Source organism: Pristiophorus japonicus, chromosome 26 (assembly GCF_044704955.1).
Source record: "Pristiophorus japonicus isolate sPriJap1 chromosome 26, sPriJap1.hap1, whole genome shotgun sequence".
NCBI classification, from domain to species: domain Eukaryota; kingdom Metazoa; phylum Chordata; class Chondrichthyes; family Pristiophoridae; genus Pristiophorus; species Pristiophorus japonicus.
In genome coordinates, this window is record NC_092002.1 from 15,482,739 (window position 1) to 15,507,626 (window position 24,888).

At 42.7% G+C, this 24,888-nt stretch overlaps 2 protein-coding genes across 6 annotated transcripts in view; one reads left to right on the top strand and one right to left on the bottom strand.

Moving 5' to 3' along the window:
* LOC139239218 (ryanodine receptor 1-like) overlaps nucleotides 1-24,888 on the bottom strand; it is a 506,468-nt gene that overhangs the window by 255,179 nt on the left and 226,401 nt on the right. For all 5 annotated transcript variants that reach the window (XM_070867899.1, XM_070867895.1, XM_070867896.1 and 2 more), the window contains exons 42-44: nucleotides 6,063-6,157; nucleotides 4,921-5,056; nucleotides 624-810 (exon numbers count right to left, since the gene is read on the bottom strand). In XM_070867899.1, the coding sequence (XP_070724000.1) occupies nucleotides 624-810; nucleotides 4,921-5,056; nucleotides 6,063-6,157 (418 nt within the window). The remainder of the gene's footprint in view (nucleotides 1-623; nucleotides 811-4,920; nucleotides 5,057-6,062; nucleotides 6,158-24,888) is intronic.
* On the top strand, nucleotides 9,010-24,050 carry msantd1 (Myb/SANT-like DNA-binding domain containing 1). Its single transcript, XM_070867900.1, has 3 exons — nucleotides 9,010-9,263; nucleotides 14,735-15,013; nucleotides 23,792-24,050. Exons 1-3 carry the CDS (start codon nucleotides 9,010-9,012, stop codon nucleotides 24,048-24,050), a joined length of 792 nt encoding a protein of 263 aa, XP_070724001.1.

A 24,888-nucleotide genomic window follows, 5' to 3' on the forward strand; every position in this document is an offset into this window, starting at 1 on the left:
AATTTACAGTTGGAAGCGTACCTTCGGAGTATGTCTGCCTCCGATCCGCAAAATACTTCTGTCCCTACCTCCTGGCTCCACAGCTATGGAGAGATTCCTTCTCGGGCCTGCAGGCATACGCCTGCGTAAAGGCCCACGGATCCCAGGGGAACACGCGTTCGGAAGCGTGGGATCTGTGGGCCTTTACGCACCAAAATATTCCATTTACTAACGGAATCCCCATAAATTTGGGGATTTATTTAATCTCCAAATAAGAATTCACACCACTTAATTAAAATTAAATGTTCCCATGTTAAAATTAATTAACAGACCTTTTACTTAAGCATTTAAAATAAAAATTTAATAATTTTAAAACAGGCCAAAATTTACCTAAACTAATTTTAAATGCATGTGTATGCTTAAATCATTAAAAAATGTATTTGAACATTTATTTGAACAGTTACGCTGGTAAAAGGCAGCCTTATGCCTGCTTTTACGTAGGCCTTCGCTGGGCAGTAGTTGGGCAAATACTCTGTGCCCAGTGAAAGTGTTTTTGCAGTAGATGCGAATGATCCGTCAATGGGAAACTTGTAATTTTAGACCCATTATATTTTGCACTGGTTGAAGTTAACGGATTTCCTTACAATTCTCGTCTCCGGTCTTTCTTGACCGTTGGTCCATCACGGGCAGGATCCTCAGAAATCTTGATGGCGTCTTCAATGGCCCCGAGTAAACCACTACCACCTTCACCCCGTAGGGCTGGCCCAAAGCACTCAGGGCGACGGATCAGCAAGCGCACAACAACGTTGGCATTTTCTTCAACACTTTCACCTGCGATCACACAAAACACCCCACAGGCAGGAGGATAAGAAGCAACAAAACAAGAAGACGTCAACAAAAACAAGTTACTGTGGATGCTGGAAAACTGAAATAAAAACAGAAAATGCTGGAAATACTCAGCAGGTCCGGCAGCATCTGTGGAGAGAGAAACAGAGCTAACGTTTCAGGTCGGTGACCTTTTGTCAGAATTGGACAAAGTTAGAGATGTAACAGTCTTTAAGCAAGTACGCGGGGGGGGGCACGGGGGCGGCTGGGGAGGGAAAAACAAAAAGAAAGATCTGCGATAGAGTGGGTTTAAATGAAAAAAGGGATGATAATGGTGTTTCTTTTCTTGTCCCATTACCATTTCCTTTTGCCTTGCACCATCTTCAGTTCTGATGAAAGGTCGTTGATCTGAAACGTTAACTCGGTTTCTCTTTCCACAGATGCTGCCTGACCTGCTGAGTATTTCCAGCATTTTCTGTTTTTCTTGAAGAAAGTGTCAACAGACTTCCCACACTCAGAAATGCAAAGACTTTTAATACAACTTATGTTTTTCATCACTTTGTAAATAAATGCATTAAGAACATCTAGTAGTTGCAGTCCACTACTGCACAGATTTTCTTTTCAGTCATGAAATATTTTTCATTATTTGTAGGCACATATTTGCCAGCAACCTTTCTTCATGTGATGATGCTTCTATAATGCTTTAATTAATTTACTTTAAAAAATGTTTTGTATGAAGGGATCGAATTGTGCAGTTGGCAGTAAACGAGTGAAAGTTCTAGAGTGTTAACTGGGGTGGAATAAATTTCACAAGGCCTGGGCTTGGAGGCTTGGTTTTTGAGATCACATTAAAGAAACATTTTTTTTTTAAATTTAAAAGTGGATTTTGGGGAAATAAATGTCCAAAGGAGGAAAGAGAGAATGTGTCAGATAGCTGCAGTGGGAATGACATGGTTAAAATTTACTCATGCTTTTATGAGTAGTTCACCTGATTGCTCAGCAGTGAGCATCCAATACAGAGAGACCAGCTAGATCCCAGGTTGAGTCCCTTATCTGTGCTGAGTTAATTGCTGTCAGCCAGGATAGTGGTAGGGTGCTGCAATTGAGCCAAGCACCTGTAGGTTAGAGATCCCACATCAGATTGTCGGGTAATGACTCCCGATATGTGCGTGCATGAGAACATGATGAAACTCAAGCTATTAGTCCCTCAATGTTGTTGTATCCTGCCAGTAAGCACTGTCCAATCTCGTGCATTATGACTGTCCACTTTGGTGAGATATTGGAAAGCAACTGATGACCATGCAACTGGTAGGAAAAGCAGGAAAAAGTTTTTGATGCTCACGTGATCAATATTTTCAAACAGCTTGGAATGGATATAGTCTATGTCATAAGTGAGAAATGGTTCATAAACTGTTGGTGGTCACATATTCCAAGCTTGTTTTCTTCATGTATTCTGAAATAGTTCAATTAATTTACTAATTGTGAATTCAGTGGAATTTCTTGAGTTTTAATTGTGGTGGAAATTATCACCTGGTTTCTGGAACTATGGGCCCAAGTTTCCACATGATTTGCGCCTGATTTTTAGGAGCAACTGGTGGAGAACGGACTATCTTAGAAATCGCAATTCTCCACATTTTTTTTTCTGCAGTTCTAGTCAGGTAGAACAGTTCTACTTTGGAACAGAATTTTTTCTTCAAAAGGGGGCGTGTCCGGCCACTGACGCCTGATTTCAAAGTTTCCACAGTGAAAACGTACTCCAAACTAAGTTAGAATGGAGCAAGTGAAGATTTTTGTAGAAACATTAAAAAATCAGGCGCAGGTTACAAATTAGGCGTCCAGAACGAGGTGGGGGAGGGGAGGGGGGGGAAGGGAAGTCATTAAATTCTACAATAAATCCTTATTTATACTTCTACAAATATTATACAAATAAATCCAATCTGAATAAACATTTATAAGCAAAGAAAAGATTAAATAAACCATCTTCCTACCTGTGTGAAGGCACGGAGAATGCTGCAGTCAGCCTGAGGCACCCGTTCTTCCCGCGGGGGGAGGAGGAGGCGCCCGTTCTTCCTGCGCGGGGGGGGGGGGGGGGGGGGAGTAGGAGGCGCCCGTTCTTCCTGCGGGGGGGGGGGAGGTAGGAGGCGCCCGTTCTTTCCCGCGGTGGGGGGAGGAGGCGCCTGTTCTTCCTGCGCGGGGGGGGGGAGTAAGGAGGTGCCCGTTCTTTCCCGCGGGGGGGGGGGGGGGGAGGGAGGAGGCGCCCGTTCTTCCTGCGCGGGGGGGGGGGGGGGGGGGAGAAGGCGCCTGTTCTTCCTGCGGGGGGGGGGGGGGGGAGGAGACAGTGAGAAGGCTGCAAGTGCTGATGGCAATGTGCTTTTATTAAAAAAAAATTCAAAAATTAAACAGCTACAAAGAACTACAAAAATGGCCGAGTGCCAATGTTTTTTTCACACTGAGCATGCACGAACGCTCCAACGCGCACGCGCAGCGTTGCCGGCAGGAAAAAAACTAATTTAAATAGTACCCGCCCCCTCCCACGTACAAAATCGGCGCGAGTGTAGGCTCCGCCCCCCTGGGCGCCGCGCCAGGCAGACAAGGAGCTGCAGAACGCTCCAGAATCGCGAGGTTTTTTTTAGGCGCCGTTTTAGGCGTGAAAAATGGGCGCCCAGCTCGGAGGGGCACCCGTTTTTTATCGTGTGGAAACTTGGGCCCTATGAGTGAAAATGTTCATGAACTTTTGGAGTAAATTAAAATTCTGCAGTTCCTGTTCACTGAAAGTCTCTGATGGCAGAAACCTGCTACTACCCACAAGTATATTTTCCACCTCAGTAGGTAATAGAAGGGTAGAAATTACTGTCAAGGATGTTATCATATGAACAACTTCCTACTACTTTAACAAAGGCATTAACGTGCTCATTTGAAATGAGTTAATACTTCTATTAAAATATTTTTTTTTTAATTCGTTCTGGTTTATGGGTGTCGCTAGCAAGGCCAACATTTATTGGCCATCTCCAATTGCCTTTGTGAAGATGATGGTGAGCTGCTTTCTTGAACCGCTGCAGTCCTTATGTTGAAGGTACTCCTGCAGGGCTGGGTTTGCCGTTGTGTCCAAAGCCGGTGACGAGGTTAATATAGGGTGGTCCGTCTGGTTTTATTCTTATTATTGTTTCTTGTAATGGTTTGTTACAACTGAGTGTCACGCTGGGCCATTTCAGAGGGCAGTTAAGAGTCAACCACATTGCTGTGGGTCTGGAGTCACACAGAGATCAGACTGGGTAAGGATGGCAGATTTCCTTCCCTAAAGGACATCGGTGAACCAGATGTTTTTTTATGACAATCCGATAGTTTCATGGTCACCATTACTGACACTAGCTTTTTATTCCAGATTTATTTAATTAACTGAATTTAAAATCACCAGCTACCATGGTATGTTAACTCACGTCAGCAGATCATTAGTCCAGGCCTCTGGATTACTAGTCCAGTAATATAACTACTATGCTACCATTCCCAATCAACTTGCTATGAGCAGTTAATGCATTCACCTGATAACATTCCTACTTGAGCGTTTTGTAGATGATGTTCAAAATAAAGGCATAATCACTATTCAGATTTCCAGGAATTCGCAGTATTGGGAAACAGGAACTGGCCGAAGAGCAACTGGTATGGTGGAAATGGCTTTTTAGTCGCATACAATATTTCAGGAAGTCAGAATCATATTCACTACATAGCAGGTAAGAGCTCACTATTTCCATATATAATGTATATATTGTGTATGGCTGTTTGTCAATTCCTGTACATTAATACTGTGAGATATGTAAGCTCTATGACTACTGTGCTAAGGGAAGGAATATTTGAGAGCAGGGCAATTTGAAGCATCTGGATGATTTAGATAGGTTCTGTTAAACAATCAGCAACAATTATGCATATCGTCCATTATGTGTGGCATATGACTACAGCTGTATGTTGATAGGTCCCACATGATATATTTAGATTATTTATACTGGTGCCAAATATTTAGTGTGGAATATTTAGTATACAATATGAATCCTGACTCCACAAAGATAGTATAAAGGACAATTATTCATCCTTTACTGATGTTTGCTAAACTGATCTATTCACCATTAACAAATACAGCAAACCGCAGAAAGTCTAGATAACGCTCTCCTCCAACAGGATTCCACGCAATGTCTGGATATCCTTTTGCCAGAAGAATAGGGCAGCTCTGCAGTCCACACCCTGCCAGGTACAGCACCACCTAAAATTGGAAATAAATGGTAAAATTCAACCGAGAATGATTTTTAAAATTACTATCGTAAAGCTACAGGCTGCCATTCAAAGCTTTCATGAATGAAATATGCACAATGTGCAATTTAAAGCATGCAAAGTCAGAATAAACTGTCAACCCATCTATCATATTCCAGATCACCTTTTAGGGCCTATTCCCCAATTTTTTAACATTACTTTTACCCAAACCCACATTCATCCACTGAATGAGGAACTGATCTATTTCCTTTAGGTGTACCTTTCTGTCTGATCCTCAGTTCCTTTTCTAATTCAATGCAACTTAGCGCATTGTTGTTTGAGCATAGCTGAAGGATAATTTTCCAGCTTTACACTCTTGACATGTTTATACCAGCCAGGAGATGATATTGCAAACTCGATGCACAATTCAAGAATTTTTCTGATCATTTCGATCATTGCAGAGTCAGAAAATTAAGCCTACAAATTCCTCATTGTATGAATTGTCTCTCTCTTGCTACCTCATTTCAGTGAAACTGAGTACCAGATCCATTTTACTTAATTCCAAGTGAACCGCCAGACATTTCAAAAGAAACTCAGTTGTTTCTTGAAGAAAAGCAACAAAGTAATAAAATGGGAAACAAGTGACATGCACAGAGATATTTTCTCATCTTCGGAGTCAGCATGTTCCCTCTGGCCCTGGAAATATGATGCCAATGTCATGATGGCATTTATGTTGTAATGTTTTGGGGAAAGGTCATAGTAGTTTTTGATATTTTCTCAGTGGAAGGTGATACCATCTTGTTCCTAAACCCGCAATATGTTGAGAATTAAAGGCGCAGATTTTTCACTAGTTTTTTCCACCCCTTCAAAGCAAAATGGAATAAAATATTTAACATAATAGATCATTCTCCACATGGTAGCGCACTCTTTCATTTCTTTCTGCAACGTAAGTGCTGTTCAGGTTTAATAACTAATGTTGGTTGCAAATATATGGAAACATTACAGCTTTACAGCATTACCTTTTCCAGATCTGGTTCCTGCAGAGCCAAGGCAAGTTCATTGTTGTCAATGCATGAAGCAGCTGCCACATCTAGTGGCGTGGAACCTCGCATACCTGAGGGAAGTCAACAAAGTAACACAATGCGAAACCTCGTCAATGCAAGAGAAATTCCTCTAGACACAAGTAGCAACATTAACCCTGTAAGGATTGCAGTAGCATTTCTGAATTGAAATGTGAACAGAATAATGCAATAGGTCTATCTTTAGCATTCACAGAATACAGCAACAAACAAAATCTTACAGTTCAGCAGCTTTTTATGATTATGTCACAATCATCTTCACAATGACACAGAATTAGGATGCATCATGTTCAAGTTTTGCCTTTTTCAGTGTGGCTGTGGCTCAGAGAGTAGCACACTTGCCTTGGAGTCAGAAAGTTGTGGGTTCAAGTCCCATGCCAGGGACATGAGCCTATTTTTTAAAAAAATCTCGGCTGACAGTGCTGAGGGAGTGCTGCACTGTCGGCGGTGCCGTCTTTCGGATGAGACGTTAAATTGCGACGTCTGCCCTCTCAAGTAGATGTAAAAGTTCCCGTGGCACTATTTCGAAGAAGAGCAGAAGATTTATCCCTGGTGTCCTGGCCAATATTTATCTCTCAATCAACATAACAAAAACAGATTATCTGGTCATTATCACATTGCTGTTTTTAGGAGTTTGTTGTGCACAAATTGGCTGCCGCGTTTCCCACATTACAACAGTGACTACATTCCAAAAGTACTTCATTGGCTGTAAAGTGCTTTGAGACATCCGGTGGTCATGAAAGGCGCTATATAAATCCAATTCTTTCTTTTATGATTATCTCACAATCATCTTCACACTTCACAGAAATAGGATGCATCATTATGTTCATGTTTTGCCTTTTTCCAACTTTGGGATTGCTGTGTTTACATTTAAAGCAAGCACGTTTAGCAGTGAATGAAGTGATGTCACTGAGATCCTCAGTTATCATAATATGAGAATATGGATAATGCTTCTTCAGCAAGTATGCAAGACCAGTGTAATTTGTCTTTTTACAGTCATCTAGAGGCCTTGGTCACTGGTAATGTTTCAGGAGAATAGTGCACTATAAGAGTTAGCAGATACAATAATTATTGAGAGCAAAGAATGTTGAAACACTATTTTCAACACTGTTGAAAGTATTTAAAATACAAGAATATGGACACACGTTGCTCTAAGTAGAAACTGCTGTAAAAATAATGTTTATTTTGATTTATTTACCATTCATGTATTTGGTGTTCTTTCCAATCTTCAAATAATCTTGTGTAAATGCTAATGGTTCAATAAATTTGTTACAAAATTATCTATTGCTGAAAACATTTCACATAAGATCTGCAACCCATCTGCAAATGCATTAATATCTCTACGTACAGCAACTTCTGCATATTATGTATTGTTTTTGACAATGCAAGATCAGTGCTTACCATAAGTTTTCAATAACAGCAAGAATTTTTACAGCTGTATTAGCACTGAAATTGGTAGCTAGAGTACTGATCTGCAGCCAGTACTGGGTGATTTATACTGCCTGTCTCATTCTCCCATTACAATTTGTTCTTCTTTTAAAGTATTTAAAATATAACATGAACAGGTGATGCCATAAACAGAAACTGTTGTAAAAATAAGCTTTATTTTGATTTATTTAACATTCAAGTATTTGATTTAATTCCAATCCTCAAATGAACAAATTGTATCATTCTCCCAGCCAATAGAGAAACCTGCCTATCCCAGCTGACAATCTTTAACTGTACTTCGAACACGGGCGGGAGCAGCCACTTCTCAAAATCGCTTTCAGTTTATAAAGTGCCTGCAAGGTCCAATGGTACCCTGAACCTTTTCTAAACCTAGCTTGACACAGTATTGGAGCTATGCGCCAAACTGTATGAACTGGCCTGCTCGAGGTGATCTCATAGGTGATCTCAGTTCTCATAAAGATGCCTGCAAAAGCAGTCAGATCGGGACGAGCTCCCGAGTCATACTGTCGCTTTTGCATTACTGGAAAGCAAAATTGTCTTTACAATTCAAAAGTACATATATAACGGGACACCTTAGTTACTAAAATGAATAGCAGTTGTTGTTAACATTATATACTGCGGATTTATCTATTTTGTGGTGTCTCTCATTCTACCATGCTATTGTATGTCATAGGCCATTATAATAAAGCACCTTTTGTAATATTTGCATTAGGGAACCAGAAGCACCCAGAAGTAATAAGATGAATCATAATTAGGATCAAAATGAGTCAGTTATATCTGCAATACAGAAAGGCACCACGTTTTAAAATTAAATTAACACTTCAGATACAGAAGTCGATGAGGATAGCATTTTCTTAAGCTAAATTACAGTATTTTTCTGTTGATAATGACTGAACCAGAGGACAATGTAGCTAGTCACATGGAATGAATTTATTTCAGGCTTTCAGTTCTTAATTACATTAATTAACACTTCCGACAGATGGTTAATTCAAAGGTTTCAACTGAAAGCTTTTAGAATTAAAGAGCAACCTGCAATACATGGAGCGAACCAATTAAAAGCTTTTAAGTCAAGTAGCATCATCAGTTAGACCATTACTGATACAATGTTACCCTGGCAACAGCCACTTTACTGCAAGAGCTAACAGGCACCAGCTCAAAAAAGCTTTAAGTATTTAAATACAGCACAGAATGCCAAAATCCTGCACCCTTGACAGACGGTAGCATTCTAGAAGCTTTCATCCAAAAGCTTTCACTTGAAAGAACTTGTGTTAGTCATCCATCATCAACCCTTTTATCTAAAACCCTTTGAATGTTTTCTAAAAGGGTTTTTAGAACAGCTTGCCAGAACCTAAAAGCTTTTCAATTAGTCATCAGTCATGAACTCTCAGAGATAAGATGTTTAAACCTTCTTCTCACGATATGTTGATGTATTTCCAAAATGGCAGCCTGTAATAGTGGCAGCAGCAGTTCAGCTGCTCAGATAGGCAAACCAAAAAGATCAAGTAACTGGACCGAGGTTGAAACAAGCGCTCTGATACGTATATGGAATGAATATTTATCAGACCTTCGAACAGCCAAGAGAAATGCTAAAGTATATGAAAAAATAGCTGAAGAATTTTTCGAAGCTACTGGAATAAGTCGTGATAAGGATCAAATTAGAACCAAAGTTACTAATTTGACCTTTCAGTACAGGTAAGCACTATGTATGTATTGTAAAATATGATTAAACCTCAATACTGCTTTTGCTGAGGATAATTTTTTATATTAATACTGTACCGTTTACTAATTGTATGAATAATCAATATCTCTGCAAGACGCTAAAAGCTCTTTTTATGTCAGAGCATCTACAAAACGTTGCAATTTTATGTAGGAGCCCAGCAAACATTGATCCGCAGGCTATGGCTTAATTCAAGGATACCCAAAGCAAACTTAAAATGTATAGCCTTTTAATACTTTTTTGGTGGTCAATGTACCTTCAGTATTCTCTGGGTTAGAAATTTCTATATTTGTGTTCTGTAAATGCATGCCCCAAATTATTTGTTTAACTGGTGGTCTATTGGATCAAGCAGCTGATCATTTGGCCACCAAATGGGAAATGTCCTTTCTTGAGTTCCAATATTCTATTCATACTCTAAGTTACCTACTTTATTGGGAGAAGTCGGTCAGAAGGGAAAAATAACTTGGTGCCAATTACCCCACTGCCAATTGCTATTAAGTTCATGTTCCTCAAGTCCATTCTATACATCAGATATGGAATGCTGAGGTTGCAAAATAATCACGTCACATAGAATCATACAATGGTTACAGCACAAAAGGGAGCCATTCAGCCCGTCTTGCCCATGCAAGCTCTGCAAGAGCACTTTATCTTGTCCCACTCCCCCGCAGCCCTGCAAGTTCTTTTCCTTCAGGTATGTATCCAATTCCCTTTGAAAGCCATGATTGAAGCTGCCTCCACCACTTTCAGGCAGTGCATTCCCAATCATAACCACTCGCCATATAAGTTTTTTCTCATGTCGCCTTTGGTTCTTCTGTCATTCATCTTAAATTGGTGTCCTCTGGCTCTCGACCCCTCCGCCAATGGGAACAGTTTCTCTCTATCTACTCTGTCCAGACCCCTCATGATTTTGAACATTTATCAAATCTCCTCGTAACCTTCTCTGGTCCCACGAGAACATCCCCAGCTTCTCCAGTCTATCTACGTAACTGAAGTCCCTCAACCCTGGAACCATTCTTGTAAATCTTTTCTGCACATCCTTCCTAAAGTGTGGTGCCCAGAATTGGACACAATACTCCAGTTGACACTGGTTCACCATAACTTCTTTGCTGTTGTAATCTATACCTCTATTTATGAAGCCCAAGATCCCATATGCTTTCTCAACCTACTGTCACATTCAATTATTTGTCCACATATACCCCCAGGTCTCTCTGTTCATGTACCTACTTTAGGATTGTACCCTTCTGTTTATATTGCCTCTCCTTGTTCTTCCTACCAAAATGTATTACTTCGCACTTTTCTGTGTTAAATTTCATCTGCCACCTGTCTGGCCATTCCACCAGCCTGTATGTCTTCTTGAAGTCGACACTATCCTCCTCACTGTTCACTACTTCCAAGTATTGTGTTATTTGCAAATTTTTAAATTGTGCCCTATACACCCAAGTCATTTAATATATATCAGAAAAAGCAGTGGTCCTAGTACCGACCCCTGGGGAACACCACGTATATCTTCCTCCAGTCCAAAAAACACTACTGTTTCCTGTCACTTACCAATTTCGTATCCATGCTGCCACTGTCCCTTTTATTCCATGAGCTTCAAATTTGCTGGCAAGCCTATTATGTGACACTGTATCAAACATCTTTTTGGAAGTCCGTGCATACCACGTCAACCACATTGCCCTCATCAACCCTCTCTGATACCTCATCAAAAAACTCGATCAATTTAGTTAAACATGATTGGCTTTCGACAAATCCATGCTTGCTTTCCTTAATTAATCCATACTCGTCAGTACTTGGACCACTGCTTTTCCTGATATATTAGTGACTTGGATTTGGGTGTACAGGGCACAATTTTAAAATTTGCAGATGACACAAAACTTGAAGTATAGTGAACAACTTCAAGAAGACATACTCAGGTTGGTGAAATGGGCTGTACCTGAAGCATCTCCTCTTTAAAGGCAGCCCATTGTTCGGTTACAGTTTTGCGTGCCAATCTTTGATTGCAATTTACCAGGGCCAGATCCATCCTCAACCCGCTGAAATTGGCCCTCCTCCATTAAGTACTTTTTACTCTAGATTGCACCTTGTCCTTTTCGATAGCTAACCTAAACATTATGATACTGTGATCACTATTCCCTAAATGTTCCCCTACTGACACTTACCCCACCTCATCCCCCTGAACCAGATCCAGCAATGCAGCCTCCCTCGTAGGGCCAGAAATGTACTGATCCAAGAAAGTTCTCCTGAACACACTTCAGAAATTCTTCCCCCCTCTGCCCTTTACACCATTACTATCCCAGTCTATACTAGGGTAATTGAAGCTCCCCATTATCAAATGGAGGATGGTAAATGTTATAGTTCTATTCAAAAGAACTGGAAAGGAATAATCTGAGTCATTGCAGACTCAGCCTCATGGAATATTGCCATAAAGAGAAAACATTAGTGAATACTTAAAGTTATGGGAAACTGGGAACATACCAACAGATTTATTTAGGGCAGGTCATGATTGACTGAAAATCACATTTTTCAAGAAATTACCTAGCATATAGAGAAAGGAAATGCAGTAGAAGTGGTATATTTGGCCTCTAAAGAAATTATTTGATAAAGTGATATAAAGACATGATATTAAAAGTAAAGTGGAAGCATGGATGCAGGATGGCTGAAGGATAGAAGAACAGAAGGAGTAAATAAATGTTCCTTCAATAGTTAAGATGTAGCTAGTGGCGTGTCATAGATATCTGTGTTGCAGCTTCTCTTGATTGAGATGTACATAGACGGGATAGTATCAAAATCTTCAAATTGTAGCAAATTAGGAGCATGCAACACTGCAAGAAAGAATTCAAGAGACTACAGAAGGATATAGACAGGTTCAGGGCAGATATGTGGCAAATGCAGTTCAATGTAGAAGTTTGGAACTCTCTTCTGCAAAAGGCAGTTGATGCTGGGTCAACTGTTAATTTTGAAAAGTGAGATTGGTAGATTTCTGTTAACCAAAGTTATTAGGGACTATGGGGCAAAGGCGGGTAAAAGGAGTTCGGTCACAGATCAGCCACGATCTCATTGAATAGCAGAGCAGGCTCGAGTGTCTAAATGGCCTACACCTGTTCCTATGTCGGTTTCGGCCTTGGCTCAGTGGTCAGACTTGAGCATTTAATCTAGGCTGACAATTCAGTGACGTATTAAGGGAGTGCTGCACTGTCAGCACCAGAAAAAGCATAGAATGGTTCCAGCACAGGAGGCCATTCGGCCCATCGAGCCCCTGCCACCTCTCGAGCAAGGGCACTTCAGCTAGTCCCACACCTCTGCCCTTTCCCTGTATCCCTGTCAATTTTTTTTCTTCAGGTATTTATCCAACTCACTTTTGAAAGCTACGATTGAAACTACCTCCACCACCCCTTTCAGGCAGTGCATCCCAGATCTTAACCACTTGCTGCATAAAAACGTTCTCCCTCATGTCATCTTTGGTTCTTCTGCCAATCATCTTAAATCTGTGTCCTCTGGTTCTCGACCCTTCCGCCAATGGGAACAGTTTCTCTATATCTGTTCTGTCTCGACCCAGCATGATTTTGAACCTCTATCCAATCTCCTCTCAACCTTCTCTGTTCAAAGGAGAACAACCCTAGCTTCTCCAGTCTATCCATGTAACTGAAGTCCCTCATTCCTGAAACCATTCTTGTAAATCTTTTCTGCACCCTCTCAAAGGCCTTCACATCCTTCCTAAAGTGTGGTTTCCAGAATTGGACACAATGCTCCAGTTAAGGCTCATCATAACTTCCTTGCTTTTGTACTCTATGCCTCTATTTATGAAGCTCAGGAAATCTTATGTTTTTTTTTAAAACCACTTTCTCAACCTACCCCAAAAATGTGTAAGTCTAGATACACAGATCTTTAAAAGCAACACTGCAAGTGGGAGAATATTAAAAAGAGTAAATGGGATTCTGGATTTATATATATAAAAATCTTTGCAATATATTGGTTAGGCCATAGTTAGAATGCTGTGTACAGTTTTGGCTGCTATATTACAGAAAGGATATTGAAGCCATGGTAAACACAATGTAGATTCATTAGAATTACATCATGGATAAGAGGATATAATTATGATAAGTTAAAAATGAAACTGTATTCATTAAAGTGAGGAAGTTTAGGGTGATCCAGCAAGTATTCAAAGCTTTGAACGAAGTTGAGCTTTGAACGAAGTTGAGAGGATAAATGTTTAATAGTAATTTTGTTAATGAATCAAAAGCAAGAGGGATTACATTTAGGATTATACTAAAAGCCGGTTAATAGAATTTTTTCAGTTATTAAGAGTATGGAATATATTACTTAAGTGGCCATACCAGCTGAGCCAGTTAAGAAGGAATAAAGTGTTTGAAGAAGAATATTGAGTGCAAAGCAGATGGGATTAGAATAGATAGCTCTGATATGCAGCTTGAACTGGCATTAGATACAACGGGCTGAGTGGCTTCCTTCGGTGCTGAAAGTTCAATGATTCTGTAAAGTCGCAAGGGTCTAATTTTTATTGAAGTAAATCTGTATTGGAGTTCTCCATACAGCAGACAAAAAGACCTTATTGACTGTTTTGAATTATTCATACAATGGAAATAGATGTGCATACCTCTTCCATACATTTGGCAAAAAAGGCCTCATTAGCTGTAGTCTGAATGTAGTAATTTCACTTGTACTCTGGAGGATTAGATAGCTTGCCTCCTAATACTTCCTACTGTAACAACTGCAAATTTCAGGAAGTCTGTACAGTAATCCTTCACTACTGCCAGATGCCACTATAAATGGTCTCTAATATGTATTTTGTTCAGTGTAGGAAAGCTTTCACAATAAGCAGCATCATCCATCTAACTGAATCCTAGGAAATGTTATACTTGAATTCTACATAATGCAATGAACGACTTGGACTCCATGTTGGAATTCTATTTTGGATAGTGTGTGAATTTATCTAAGCTTGACAACATCATTATAAAACTGAAAATATTTATCTTTTTAGTAGGCCAATCATTACAGCAGATGGCCACATCAGTAGTTTCTAACCATGTGCTTATTTAGATCATGTAAGCTTTGATGCTGCTTATCAAAGTATTTTGCAAGAAAAGCTAATCATTTATCGGTCATTTATTAGAGAATTTCAATACTTTAACATACATGTTAACTGAAAATTGGCAATTCCTTTCTACTGTCTATAGCTATAGGATTACAACACTACATTATTACAATTTAAAAGATTGTTCTTCACTGTGTATAATTCCTTCTGTAATCTGTTTCTCTTTAAGGGAATGAGGTTGGCTCTACTCTTCTGGCTTAACTTTATAAATCAATATTCCGATCAGTGATATAATATCTTACTATAATTAAGTGAAACTACAGTACTAAACTTGTTTGCTTCCTCCTCGAGTTATAATGCAAAACATTTCAAACTAATACTTCATCTTTCAATTAGAAAACTCAAAGCTACATGTGGAAATGTAGCTTCATCTTCATACTGGCCATATTACGAGGCTATCCACAGGATGCTCTCTCAGTTCCCTGGACAGGATGAAACCAGTCTATCTGAAAGTATGCCACAGATACCTTCAGCTTCCAAATCAGAAGCTCCCTCACCCCCACCGGAACCAACACCACTTGCAAATGTATCTGAAGATGTCTTGATATCTGAGGGAAGTTCTTATGAGTCTGATCTCCTGGAAAATTCATCTAGTTTTCATTCTTCACAACTCGGGTGAGTCCAATATGAGTACCATTTATATTTTTAATTATGGACCGAGTCTAAATTGTAGTGGCTTAAGTTTGAGACCTTACTCAAATCATTTACATATGAACCATGGAGATAGCTGGCCACTTGCTAATTCCATGTTGCTTAAATGAGCTTTGCTTCGCAAAATTTATTTTTACTTGGTAATAAAATGATGCACCATTGTGTTCAGCAGAATAAATGGTAATCTTCAAACTTAACTAATATACATCTGATAATTTCTCCGTACTCTCTCCATTTGTATTTCTCTTCTCAGTAGGAGAGTTTTGCAAAGCAGGTCGACAGGAGTGATTTATGAATAAGAAAGATATCAGTCAAGATTGGGGTTCAAACTTGTTTCCCAAGTGGGAATTAACACTGTTCTACCAGGTTTCCTTGATTCCCAATTTTTAAAAACTAATGGACAAAATCCTCCCAAAGAACAGACATTTTCCAGATCTGTCCCCATGCATTTATATTGTAATATAAGTATATTGCGTTAGCTGAAATTTTATGTTTACACTTGTGTAACTGTCCTCTTGAAGTTCTAAGGTTGTCTCTTAAAATTTTTCTTGTAAGTTACCTTTGCTTCATATTTGGCCAATAATGTTAGGTAAAGTTTTATTGAATGGCAAAAGTTATAAAGTTTAGAAATATTATTATTCACTGTATTATAGAAAAAGCAAAACACAATTGAATCTAAATATGAATTTATATCCTGGTGGTAGCTGTTTTAAACCTGAAACATAAAAATAAGAGTGAGAAAACGCCATTTTGTCCATCCATACAGACATTTAAGCTTAATGGGCCCAAGTTTCCACATGATTTGCGCCTGATTTTTTAGGAGCAACTGGTGGAGAACGGACTATCTTAGAAATCGCAATTCTCCACATTTTTTTTTTCTGCAGTTCTAGTCAGGTAGAACAGTTCTACTTTGGAACAGAATTTTTTCTTCAAAAGGGGGCGTGTCCGGCCACTGACGCCTGATTTCAAAGTTTCCACAGTGAAAACGTACTCCAAACTAAGTTAGAATGGAGCAAGTGAAGATTTTTGTAGAACTGAAAAAACCTGTTCTACACATTAAAAAATCAGGCGCAGGTTACAAATTAGGCGTCCAGAACGAGGTGGGGGGGGGGGGGGGAGGGAAGTCATTAAATTCTACAATAAATCCTTATTTATAATTCTACAAATATTATACAAATAAATCCAACCTGAATAAACATTTATAAGCAAAGAAAAGATTAAATAAACCATCTTCCTACCTGTGTGAAAGTGCTTCAGCCAGGGAGAATTCTGCAGTCCGCCTGAGGCGCCCGTTCTTCCCCGCGGGGGGGGGAGAAAGAGAGGAGGCGCCCGTTCTTTCCCGCAGGGGGGAGGGGGGGGAGGTGCCCGTTCTTTCCGGGGGGGGGGGGGCGCCCGTTCTTTCCCGGGGGGGGGGGGGAGAGGCACCCGTTCTTCCCGCGGGGGGGGGGGGGGGGAAAGGGGAAGAGTGTAGGAGGCGCCCGTTCTTCCCGCAGGGTGGGGGGGAGGGGGGGGAAGGAGACAGTGAGAAGGCTGCAAGTGCTAATGTGCTTTTATTTAAAAAAATTTCAAAAATTAAACGGCTACAAAAATGGCCGAGTGCCAATGTTTTTTTCACACTGAGCATGCTCCAACGCGCACGCGCAGCGTTGCCGGCAGGAAAAAAACGAATTTAAATAGTACCCGCCCCCTCTCACTTACAAAATCGGCGCGAGTGTAGGCTCCGCCCCCCTGGGCGCCGCGCCAGGCAGAAAAGGAGCTGCAGAACGCTCCAGAATCGCGAGTTTTTTTTAGGCGCGAAAAACGGGCGCGCAGCTCGGAGGGGCGCCCATTTTTTATCGTGTGGAAACTTGGGCCCATAGTCTGGACTCTAGACAGATCCAGCTTGTGTCTCTTCTATTTCAGGAGTTCCCTTCCCCCGATCGATGTTTTACTTGGAATTTCTCCAAATCCTTCATAAATGTTCAACCAAGTCAGTGTTCACTTAACTCTTCCCCGATATGTCTAAGAGGAAACAGGTTACTCTTTAAATTTAATTGTCTTAGCACAGTTTTTTTGCCAGCTTATCTTGCCCTCAGATTGTTTTCCCTGGATTTACGAAAAGGATCTCTCTCTATACAATTTATTAATTCTCATCGTGACTTCAGTCTTGTCTTCACTTTCAATCTATTTATAGCTTTATACTGATAAGAGGGTTTAACTAAAAGCATTTATAAACTGCACTTCAATTCAGGCATAGAATAGATGAGGAGATCGAGAAATGCTTGCATTGGCTGCACTTTGAAGTGATCTAAAATTGGATCTTGGCCATTTCCCATTTAAATCAGTGAAGCAACAGCCTCATAGTTAAAGACATTTTTCAGATTTTTTGATATTACAACTTTGAAAGGCACAAATATTACAGAAGAAATCTTAAAAGCTAATTCCTCCCATTGTTGGTCAGAATCATCACTCTAGCCTGTCCTTCCGTCACTGGGAGTTGGGTTGGGGTTCATCCCATAGGCACAGCTGGTTCCTGGTGGGATTCCTGGGAGCACACTATTGCTCAACCGCAAATTCCTGTGATGCTGTAGCAGGTGCGCAGCTGAGGCGGCCAGGCAGTTAAAGGGGCCGAGAGCATCAAAGAGCTGGAGATTGGTTTCCTGGGAGGGCTCAGCAGGGACCAAAGCCTGCACAAGAAGGTAAGTGGGGGCAAGACTTTAGGGAGTGGAGGGGGCTGCAAGGCCCTCTTCCTCTATGTGAGCGGAGGGGTGGGGGGGGGTTAGTGGTCTACTTTAGCTAACTCTGCCCTCATCCCACTGTAGTCCCCTTTGTTTAAGCAGAGTACGCTCGTTTGAGACACTACTTCCCCACCCTCAATCTGTATTACAAATTCAACCATACTGTGATCACTCATTCCGAGAGGATCTTTTACTAGGAGATAGTTTATTTATCCTGTCTCATTACACAGGACCAGATCTAAGATCTAAGGTTACCAGATAAGGGGGACCTCCTAGTCGTTGCTGCTGCTGCTTCCCTCGGCAAACTGCCACCTTCCCTATGACAGCTCTGGGAAGCAGCAGTAACTGGGGTGGACAGACAGCTGGATATCTGGTAACCTTAGATCTGGTCCTGTGTAATGAGACAGGATAAATAAACTATCTCCTAGTAAAAGATCCTCTCGGAATGAGTGATTACAGTATGGTTGAATTTGTAATACAGATTGAGGGTGGGGAAGTAGTGTCTCAAATGAGCGTACTATGCTTAAACAAAGGGGACTACAGTGGGATGAGGGCAGAGTTGGCTAAAGTAGACTGGGAACACAGACTAAACGGTGGCACAATTGAGGAACAGTGGAGGACTTTTAAGGAGCTCTTTCATAGTGCGCAACAAAAATATATTCCAGTGAAAAAGAAGGGCGGTAAGAGAAGGGATAACCAGCCGTGGATAACCAAGGAAATAAAGGAGAGTATCAAATCAAAGACCAATGCGTATAAGGTGGCCAGGGTTAGTGGGAAACTAGAGGATTGGGAAAATTTTAAACAGCAAAGAATGACTAAAAAAGCAATAAAGAAAGGAAAGATAGATTACGAAGGTAAACTTGCGCAAAACATAAAAACAGATAGTAAAAGCTTTTACAGATATATAAGACGGAAAAGAGTGACTAAAGTAAATGTTGGTCCCTTAGAAGATGAGAAGGGGGATTTAATAATGGGAAATGTGAAAATGGCTGAGACCTTAAACAATTATTTTGCTTCGGTCTTCACAGTGGAAGACACAAAAACCATGCCAAAAATTGCTGGTCACAGGAATGTGGGAAGGGAGGACCTTGAGACAATCACTATCACTAGGGGGGGTAGTGCTGGACAGGCTAATGGGACTCAAGGTAGACAAGTCCCCTGGTCCTGATGAAATGCATCCCAGGGTATTAAAAGAGATGGTGGAAGTTATAGCAGATGCATTCGTTATAATCTACCAAAATTCTCTGGACTCTGGGGAGGTACCAGCGGATTGGAAAGCAGCTAATGTAATGCCTCTGTTTAAAAAAATGGGGCAGACAAAAGACAGGAAACTATAGGCCGGTTAGTTTAACATCTGTAGTGGGGAAAATGCTTGAAACTATCATTAAGGAAGAAATAGCGGGTCATCAAAATAGGAATAGTGCAATCAAGCAGACGCAGCATGGATTCATGAAGGGGAAATCATGTTTAACTAATTTACTAGAATTCTTTGAGGATATAATGAGCATGGTGTATAGAGGTGTACTGATGGATGTGGTGTATTTAGATTTCCAAAAGGCATTCGATAAGGTGCCACACAAAAGGTTACTGCAGAAGATAAAGGTACGTGGAGTCAGAGGAAATGTATTAGCATGGATAGAGAATTGGCTGGCTAACAGAAAGCAGAGAGTCGGGATAAATGGGTCTTTTTCAGGTTGGAAATCGGTGGTTAGTGGTGTGCCACAGGGATCATCGGTGCTGGGACCACAACTGTTTACAATATACATAGATGACCTGGAAGAGGGGACAGAGTGTAGTGTAACAACATTTGCAGATGACACTAAGATTAGTGGGAAAGCGGGTTGTGTAGAAGACACAGAGACTGCAAAGAGATTTGGATAGGTTAAGCGAATGGGCTAAGGTTTGGCAGATGGAATACAATGTTGGAAAGTGTGAGGTCATCCACCTTGGGGTGGGGGGGGGGGGGGGAAGAGAGAAACAGTAAAAGGGAATATTATTTGAATGGGGAGAAATTACAACATGCTGAGGTGCAGAGGGACCTGGGGGTCCTTGTGCATGAAACTCTTTTTGGAGTTTATCTGCAAAACAAAAAACATTAAACCGTGCCACCCGACCTGGGTGACAGACCAGACATTTACAAGGCCCCTTTTTTTTTTTCTTCTTTTTTTGTGTTTTTCTTTTTTTGGTTTTTTTTGGGCACTAAAATCACAATTTTTCCCCAGTGCCCCCTATAAAAGGGAAGGGGGACACTAAAAGCACCGGCAATTAAATCAAATTAAACTTTAAAACGTAAAATCAAATTAAAATTTGGTTGCCGGGCGTGATGATGCACTCCAGTCCCTCCGGTGCCCACCTCTCGCGGAAGGCCGCGAGCGTACCGGTGGACACCGCGTGCTCCATCTCCAAGGACACCCTGGACCGGATGTAAGAGCGGAAGAGAGGCAGACAGTCAGGTTGAACGACCCCCTCGACCGCCCGCTGCCTGGACCGGCTGATGGCACCCTTGGCCGTGCCCAGGAGCAGTCCTACGAGGAGGCCTTCGGACCTACCCGCTCCCCTCCGCACACGGTGCCCAAAGATCAGGAGAGTGGGACTGAAGTGCAGCCAGAATTTCAGGAGCAGCCCCTTCATATAATGGAACAGGGGCTGCAACCTCGTGCATTCAATAAAACATGGAACACGGACTCCTCCAGACCGCAGAAATTGCAGGCGGCCTGGGAGTCCGTGAACCGGCTTAAAAATTTATTGCACGGCACTGCTCCGTGCACCACCCTCCAGGCCAAGTCCCCGATGAATAGTGGGAGGACCCCTGCGTAGAGTGCCCTCCATCGGAGACCCCCGCCTCCTCCGGACGGCAGGATGGTACGCCATGGCGTGTCCGGACAGCAGGCGAGGATGGCAAAGTTGAGTGTGCAGGAGCAGCCCATACAGGAAACCCCTCCGCGCGGAACTGAAGGGCACGGAGGGGATTTCCCCGAGGCGGCTCAAGTTGTGAGGCACCGGCCCCCGAAGGAGTTTCCGGGGTTTGGCGCCAATGAGGAATTCCATCCGGACGGGGGTCAGTTCGGACGGGATCTCCCCACGTGCTTGAGCCTCCTCGATGCACCTAACGGAGTCAGGGCCCAGAGCTGTTTTTAGCGACTCGATGGCATCGGCCGTGTGGCGGACGTTGGCAGAATTTAGGCGCCGCGCCAGCGTGTCTGGCGCCATTTAGCCCGCTCCTCCGCCATCGAGCAGGTCCCTGACCCTGGTCACCTCACCAGCCACAGCCCTCTCTTCCGACCGCCACATAAAACCTCGGTCGTGGAGGTACGGATTCCCGAGCAGCGGCTCCTGCAGGACGGCCGCCACTCCAGCCGGCGGAGAGCTGCGCTTGGTGGAGACTTTGTTCCAGACCCTGATGAGTTCCCTGTAAAAGACAGGCAGCTCCCGGAGGGCGGTCCTGACACCCCCCAAGTTCACAAACAGGAGCTGCGTGTCGTAATTGAGGTCGCGCTGCTGGCGGAAGAAATACGTCGCCAGAGCACACCACCTAGAAGGGGGCTCGACGTAAAGGTATCTCTGCAGGGTCTGAAGACGGAAAGTCGCGAGCTGGGCGCTGACGCACACCAACGACTGACCGCTCTCCTCAAGCGGGAGACTCAAGACCGCAGCAGAGACCCAGTGCTTCCTGTTGTTCCAGAAGAAGTCCACCAGCTTCTTCTGTATCTTGGCGACAAACGCAGGGGGAGGGGTCAAAGTGACCAGCCGGTACCACAACATTGCGACCACCAGCTGGTTTATGACTAGCGCTCGACCCCTGTAGGACAGCACTCGGAGCAGTCCTGTCCAGCGCCCTAGGCGAGCGGCGACCTTGGCCTCCAGCTCCTGCCAGTTCGCCGGCCAGGCTCCCTCGTCGGGGCTAAGGTAGACTCCCAGATAGAGGAGATGGGTCGTGCTCCAGGCAAAAGGCCTGAGCTCCTCCGGCAGGGAGTCCACCCGCCACTGACCCACCAGGAGTCCGGAACATTTCTCCCAGTTGATCCTGGCGGAGGACGCGGCCGAGTAAATCTCCTGGCACTCACGCATCCTCCGCAGGTCAGCGGGATCCTCTACCGCGAGGAGCACGTCATTGGCGTAAGCCGAGAGGGCGACCTCCACGCCCGGCCCTTGCAGAGCCAGTCCCGTCAACCTCGTCCGCAAGAGGCGCAGGAAAGGCTCCACGCAAACGGCGTATAACTGGCCGGACATGGGGCATCCCTGGCGCACCCCTCTCCTAAAGCGAAGGGGCGCCGTCAAGGACCCGTTAACCTTAATCAGACACTCCGCGGCGGCGTACAAAAGTCGGATCCGGGCGACGAAATGCGTCCCGAACCCGAAAGCGCGCAGAGTTCCGAGCAGATAGTCGTGATCCACCCTGTCGAACGCCTTCTCTTGGTCGAGGGATAGGAAGGCGACCGACAGACTAGCCTCCTGGGAATGAATCCCAAAAAGTTAGTTTGCAGGTGCAGCAGGTAATCAGGAAGGCGAATGGAATGTTAGCCTTCATTGCGAGAGGGATGGAGTACAAAAGCAGGGAGGTCCTTTTGCAACTGTATAGGGTATTTGATAAGGCCGCACCTGGAGTACTGCGTGCAGTTTTGGTCACCTTACTCAAGGAAGGATATACTGACTTTGGAGGGGGTACAGAGACGATTCACTAAGCTGATTCCGGAGATGAGGGGGTTACCTTATGATGATAGATTGAGTAGGCTGGGTCTTTACTCGGAGTTCAGAAGGATGAGAGGTGATCTTATAGAAACATTTAAAATCATGAAAGGGATAGACAAGATAGAGGCAGAGAGGTTGTTTCCACTGGTAGGGGAGACTAGAACTAGGGGGCACAGCCTCAAAATACGGGGGAGCCAATTTAAAGCCGAGTTGAGAAGGAATTTCTTCTCCCAAAGGGTTGTGAATCTGTGGAATTCTCTGCCCAAGGAAGCAGTTGAGGCTAGCTCATTGAATGTATTCAAGTCACAGATAGATAGATTTTTAACCAATAAGGTAATTAAGGGTTACGGGGAGAGGGTGGGTAAGTGGAGCTGAGTCCACGGCCAGGTCAGCCATGATCTTATTGAATGGCGGAGCAGGCTCGAGGGGCTAGATGGCCTACTCCTGTTCCTAATTCTTATATTCTTATAACCACCCTGCCACCATTTGCATGTGGCGGACAGGAACTGAGTGGACAGCAGTGGCGATGGGAGGAGGTGGATCCTGCTCAGCTTGGTGAGGAGACGATGAGCCTCACTGCCCATATTCTCCACCATTCTCTGCCGGGATCCTGCCCGATTTCAGATGGGGAATATGTGGGGAGATTCCTGGCCATTGTCACAGAAATTTACACCATCAGAAAATCATAATACCCAAGAACTGAGTTGTGGCTGCCAAACTCACTTCCTGCAGCTAGCAAAGAAAAGATGTTCATCCCAGTCTGGGCTGGATTTGAATCCAGGTCCCCAGAGGTGAAACAATACTTTCCAGCCCATTGCACCATCTAGTGCTCCGGTTGATTACTTCATCCCACAAATGGCGGGTGATTTTTCAACTGCTGCCTACCCGTTTCCCACCTGAAGAACTGGCGACCAATAGTTCAAAATTGGCAGGGTACCTTGTCAAATTTCTCCCTCAGTGCTTTCTTTTTCTGCTAAAATCATGGCCAATATTTATACCTCAATAAACATAACAAAAACAGATTATCTGGTCATTATTACATTGCTGTTTGTGTGCTGTGTGACCCACATTAAAACAGTGTCTCAAAGTACTTAAATGGCTGTAAAGCGCTTTGAGATGTCTGGTGGTTGTGAAAGATGCTATATAAATATAAGTCTTAAACTGCACAATTGAAGTTACTTTAACATGTTACAAACAGTCCTACTTTTACATCACACAATCGACCGAAATCATAAGTTTTGATTATCAGCTTTAAAGTCGGCAAATAGTCACTGAACCTTTCATTTAGTTCAGGCGTTGTAGATAAGCACTCTGTATCTCCTTTTTATCATTGCAGATATGAAGCACATCCGAGTAAAAAGAGGAAAGCATCAAATACTGACTTTCATAAGAAGCGTCTAAGACTAATGGCGTCAATGCTGGAAGAACAAAAGAAAATAAGCGCAGCCGTGGAAGAAACAAACCGAGGTGTGCAGAGAATCCTTGACCAACAAACTCTCTTATTAAATCAAAGCCTGCAGCTGCAGAAGCACATGTTACATTTGTTAGAAAAAGTAGTTTGCCAGCATAGTCCAAAAAAGCCAAATGTTTTTTAAATTTTAAATGCAGTCTGAGACTATTTAAATAACGTGCATGTGTGTGTGTTCAGTTCCACACCATGTATACAAGATTTTAAATGTAGTGGGCCTTATTTTACACTTGGCACTCCAGCAAACAGCACAGATACATCATCAGGAAAATAATCTTCACCGGGTGAAAACAGCAAAAATGCTAGGTCATCTCGCAATGTTCCCCATCCCAAGGACAATGGGAGAAATGCAGCACCTCGCTGGTAGAGGCAGCTGAATGCTCATCAGTCAGGGTTAAAAACGCAAACTGTCTGCTTATTTTGCCCTTTCTCTATCACTAATAAAAACATTGTTGGGGAAGTCCAGAACCAGGGATCACAGTCTAAGGATAAGGAGTAAGCCATTTAGGACCGAGATGAGGAGAAACTTCTTCACCCAGAGAGTGGTGAACCTGTGGAATTCTCTACCACAGAAAGTAGTTGAGGCCAATTCACTAAATATATTCAAAAAGGAGTTAGATGAAGTCCTTACTACTCGGGGGATCAAGGGGTATGGCGAGAAAGCAGGAAGTTGCATGTTCAGCCATGAACTCATTGGCTGTGCAGGCTAGAAGGGCTGAATGGCCTACTCCTGCACCTATTTTCTATGTTTCTATGTTTCTATAGATCTAATTAAAAATTGGATTTATCTCCATTTTGGAGGCAGTTACAATCTCAAAATTGAGAATTACTCACTACTATGGGAATCCAGTGTTATGTATATATTTGGTGGTGGCAAAGTAAATCACGATTATTCACTAGAATTTTGAAGAACATTAATATACAGAAATAATAATTGTCCACTAAAGCAGTTTGCTGATGAATTT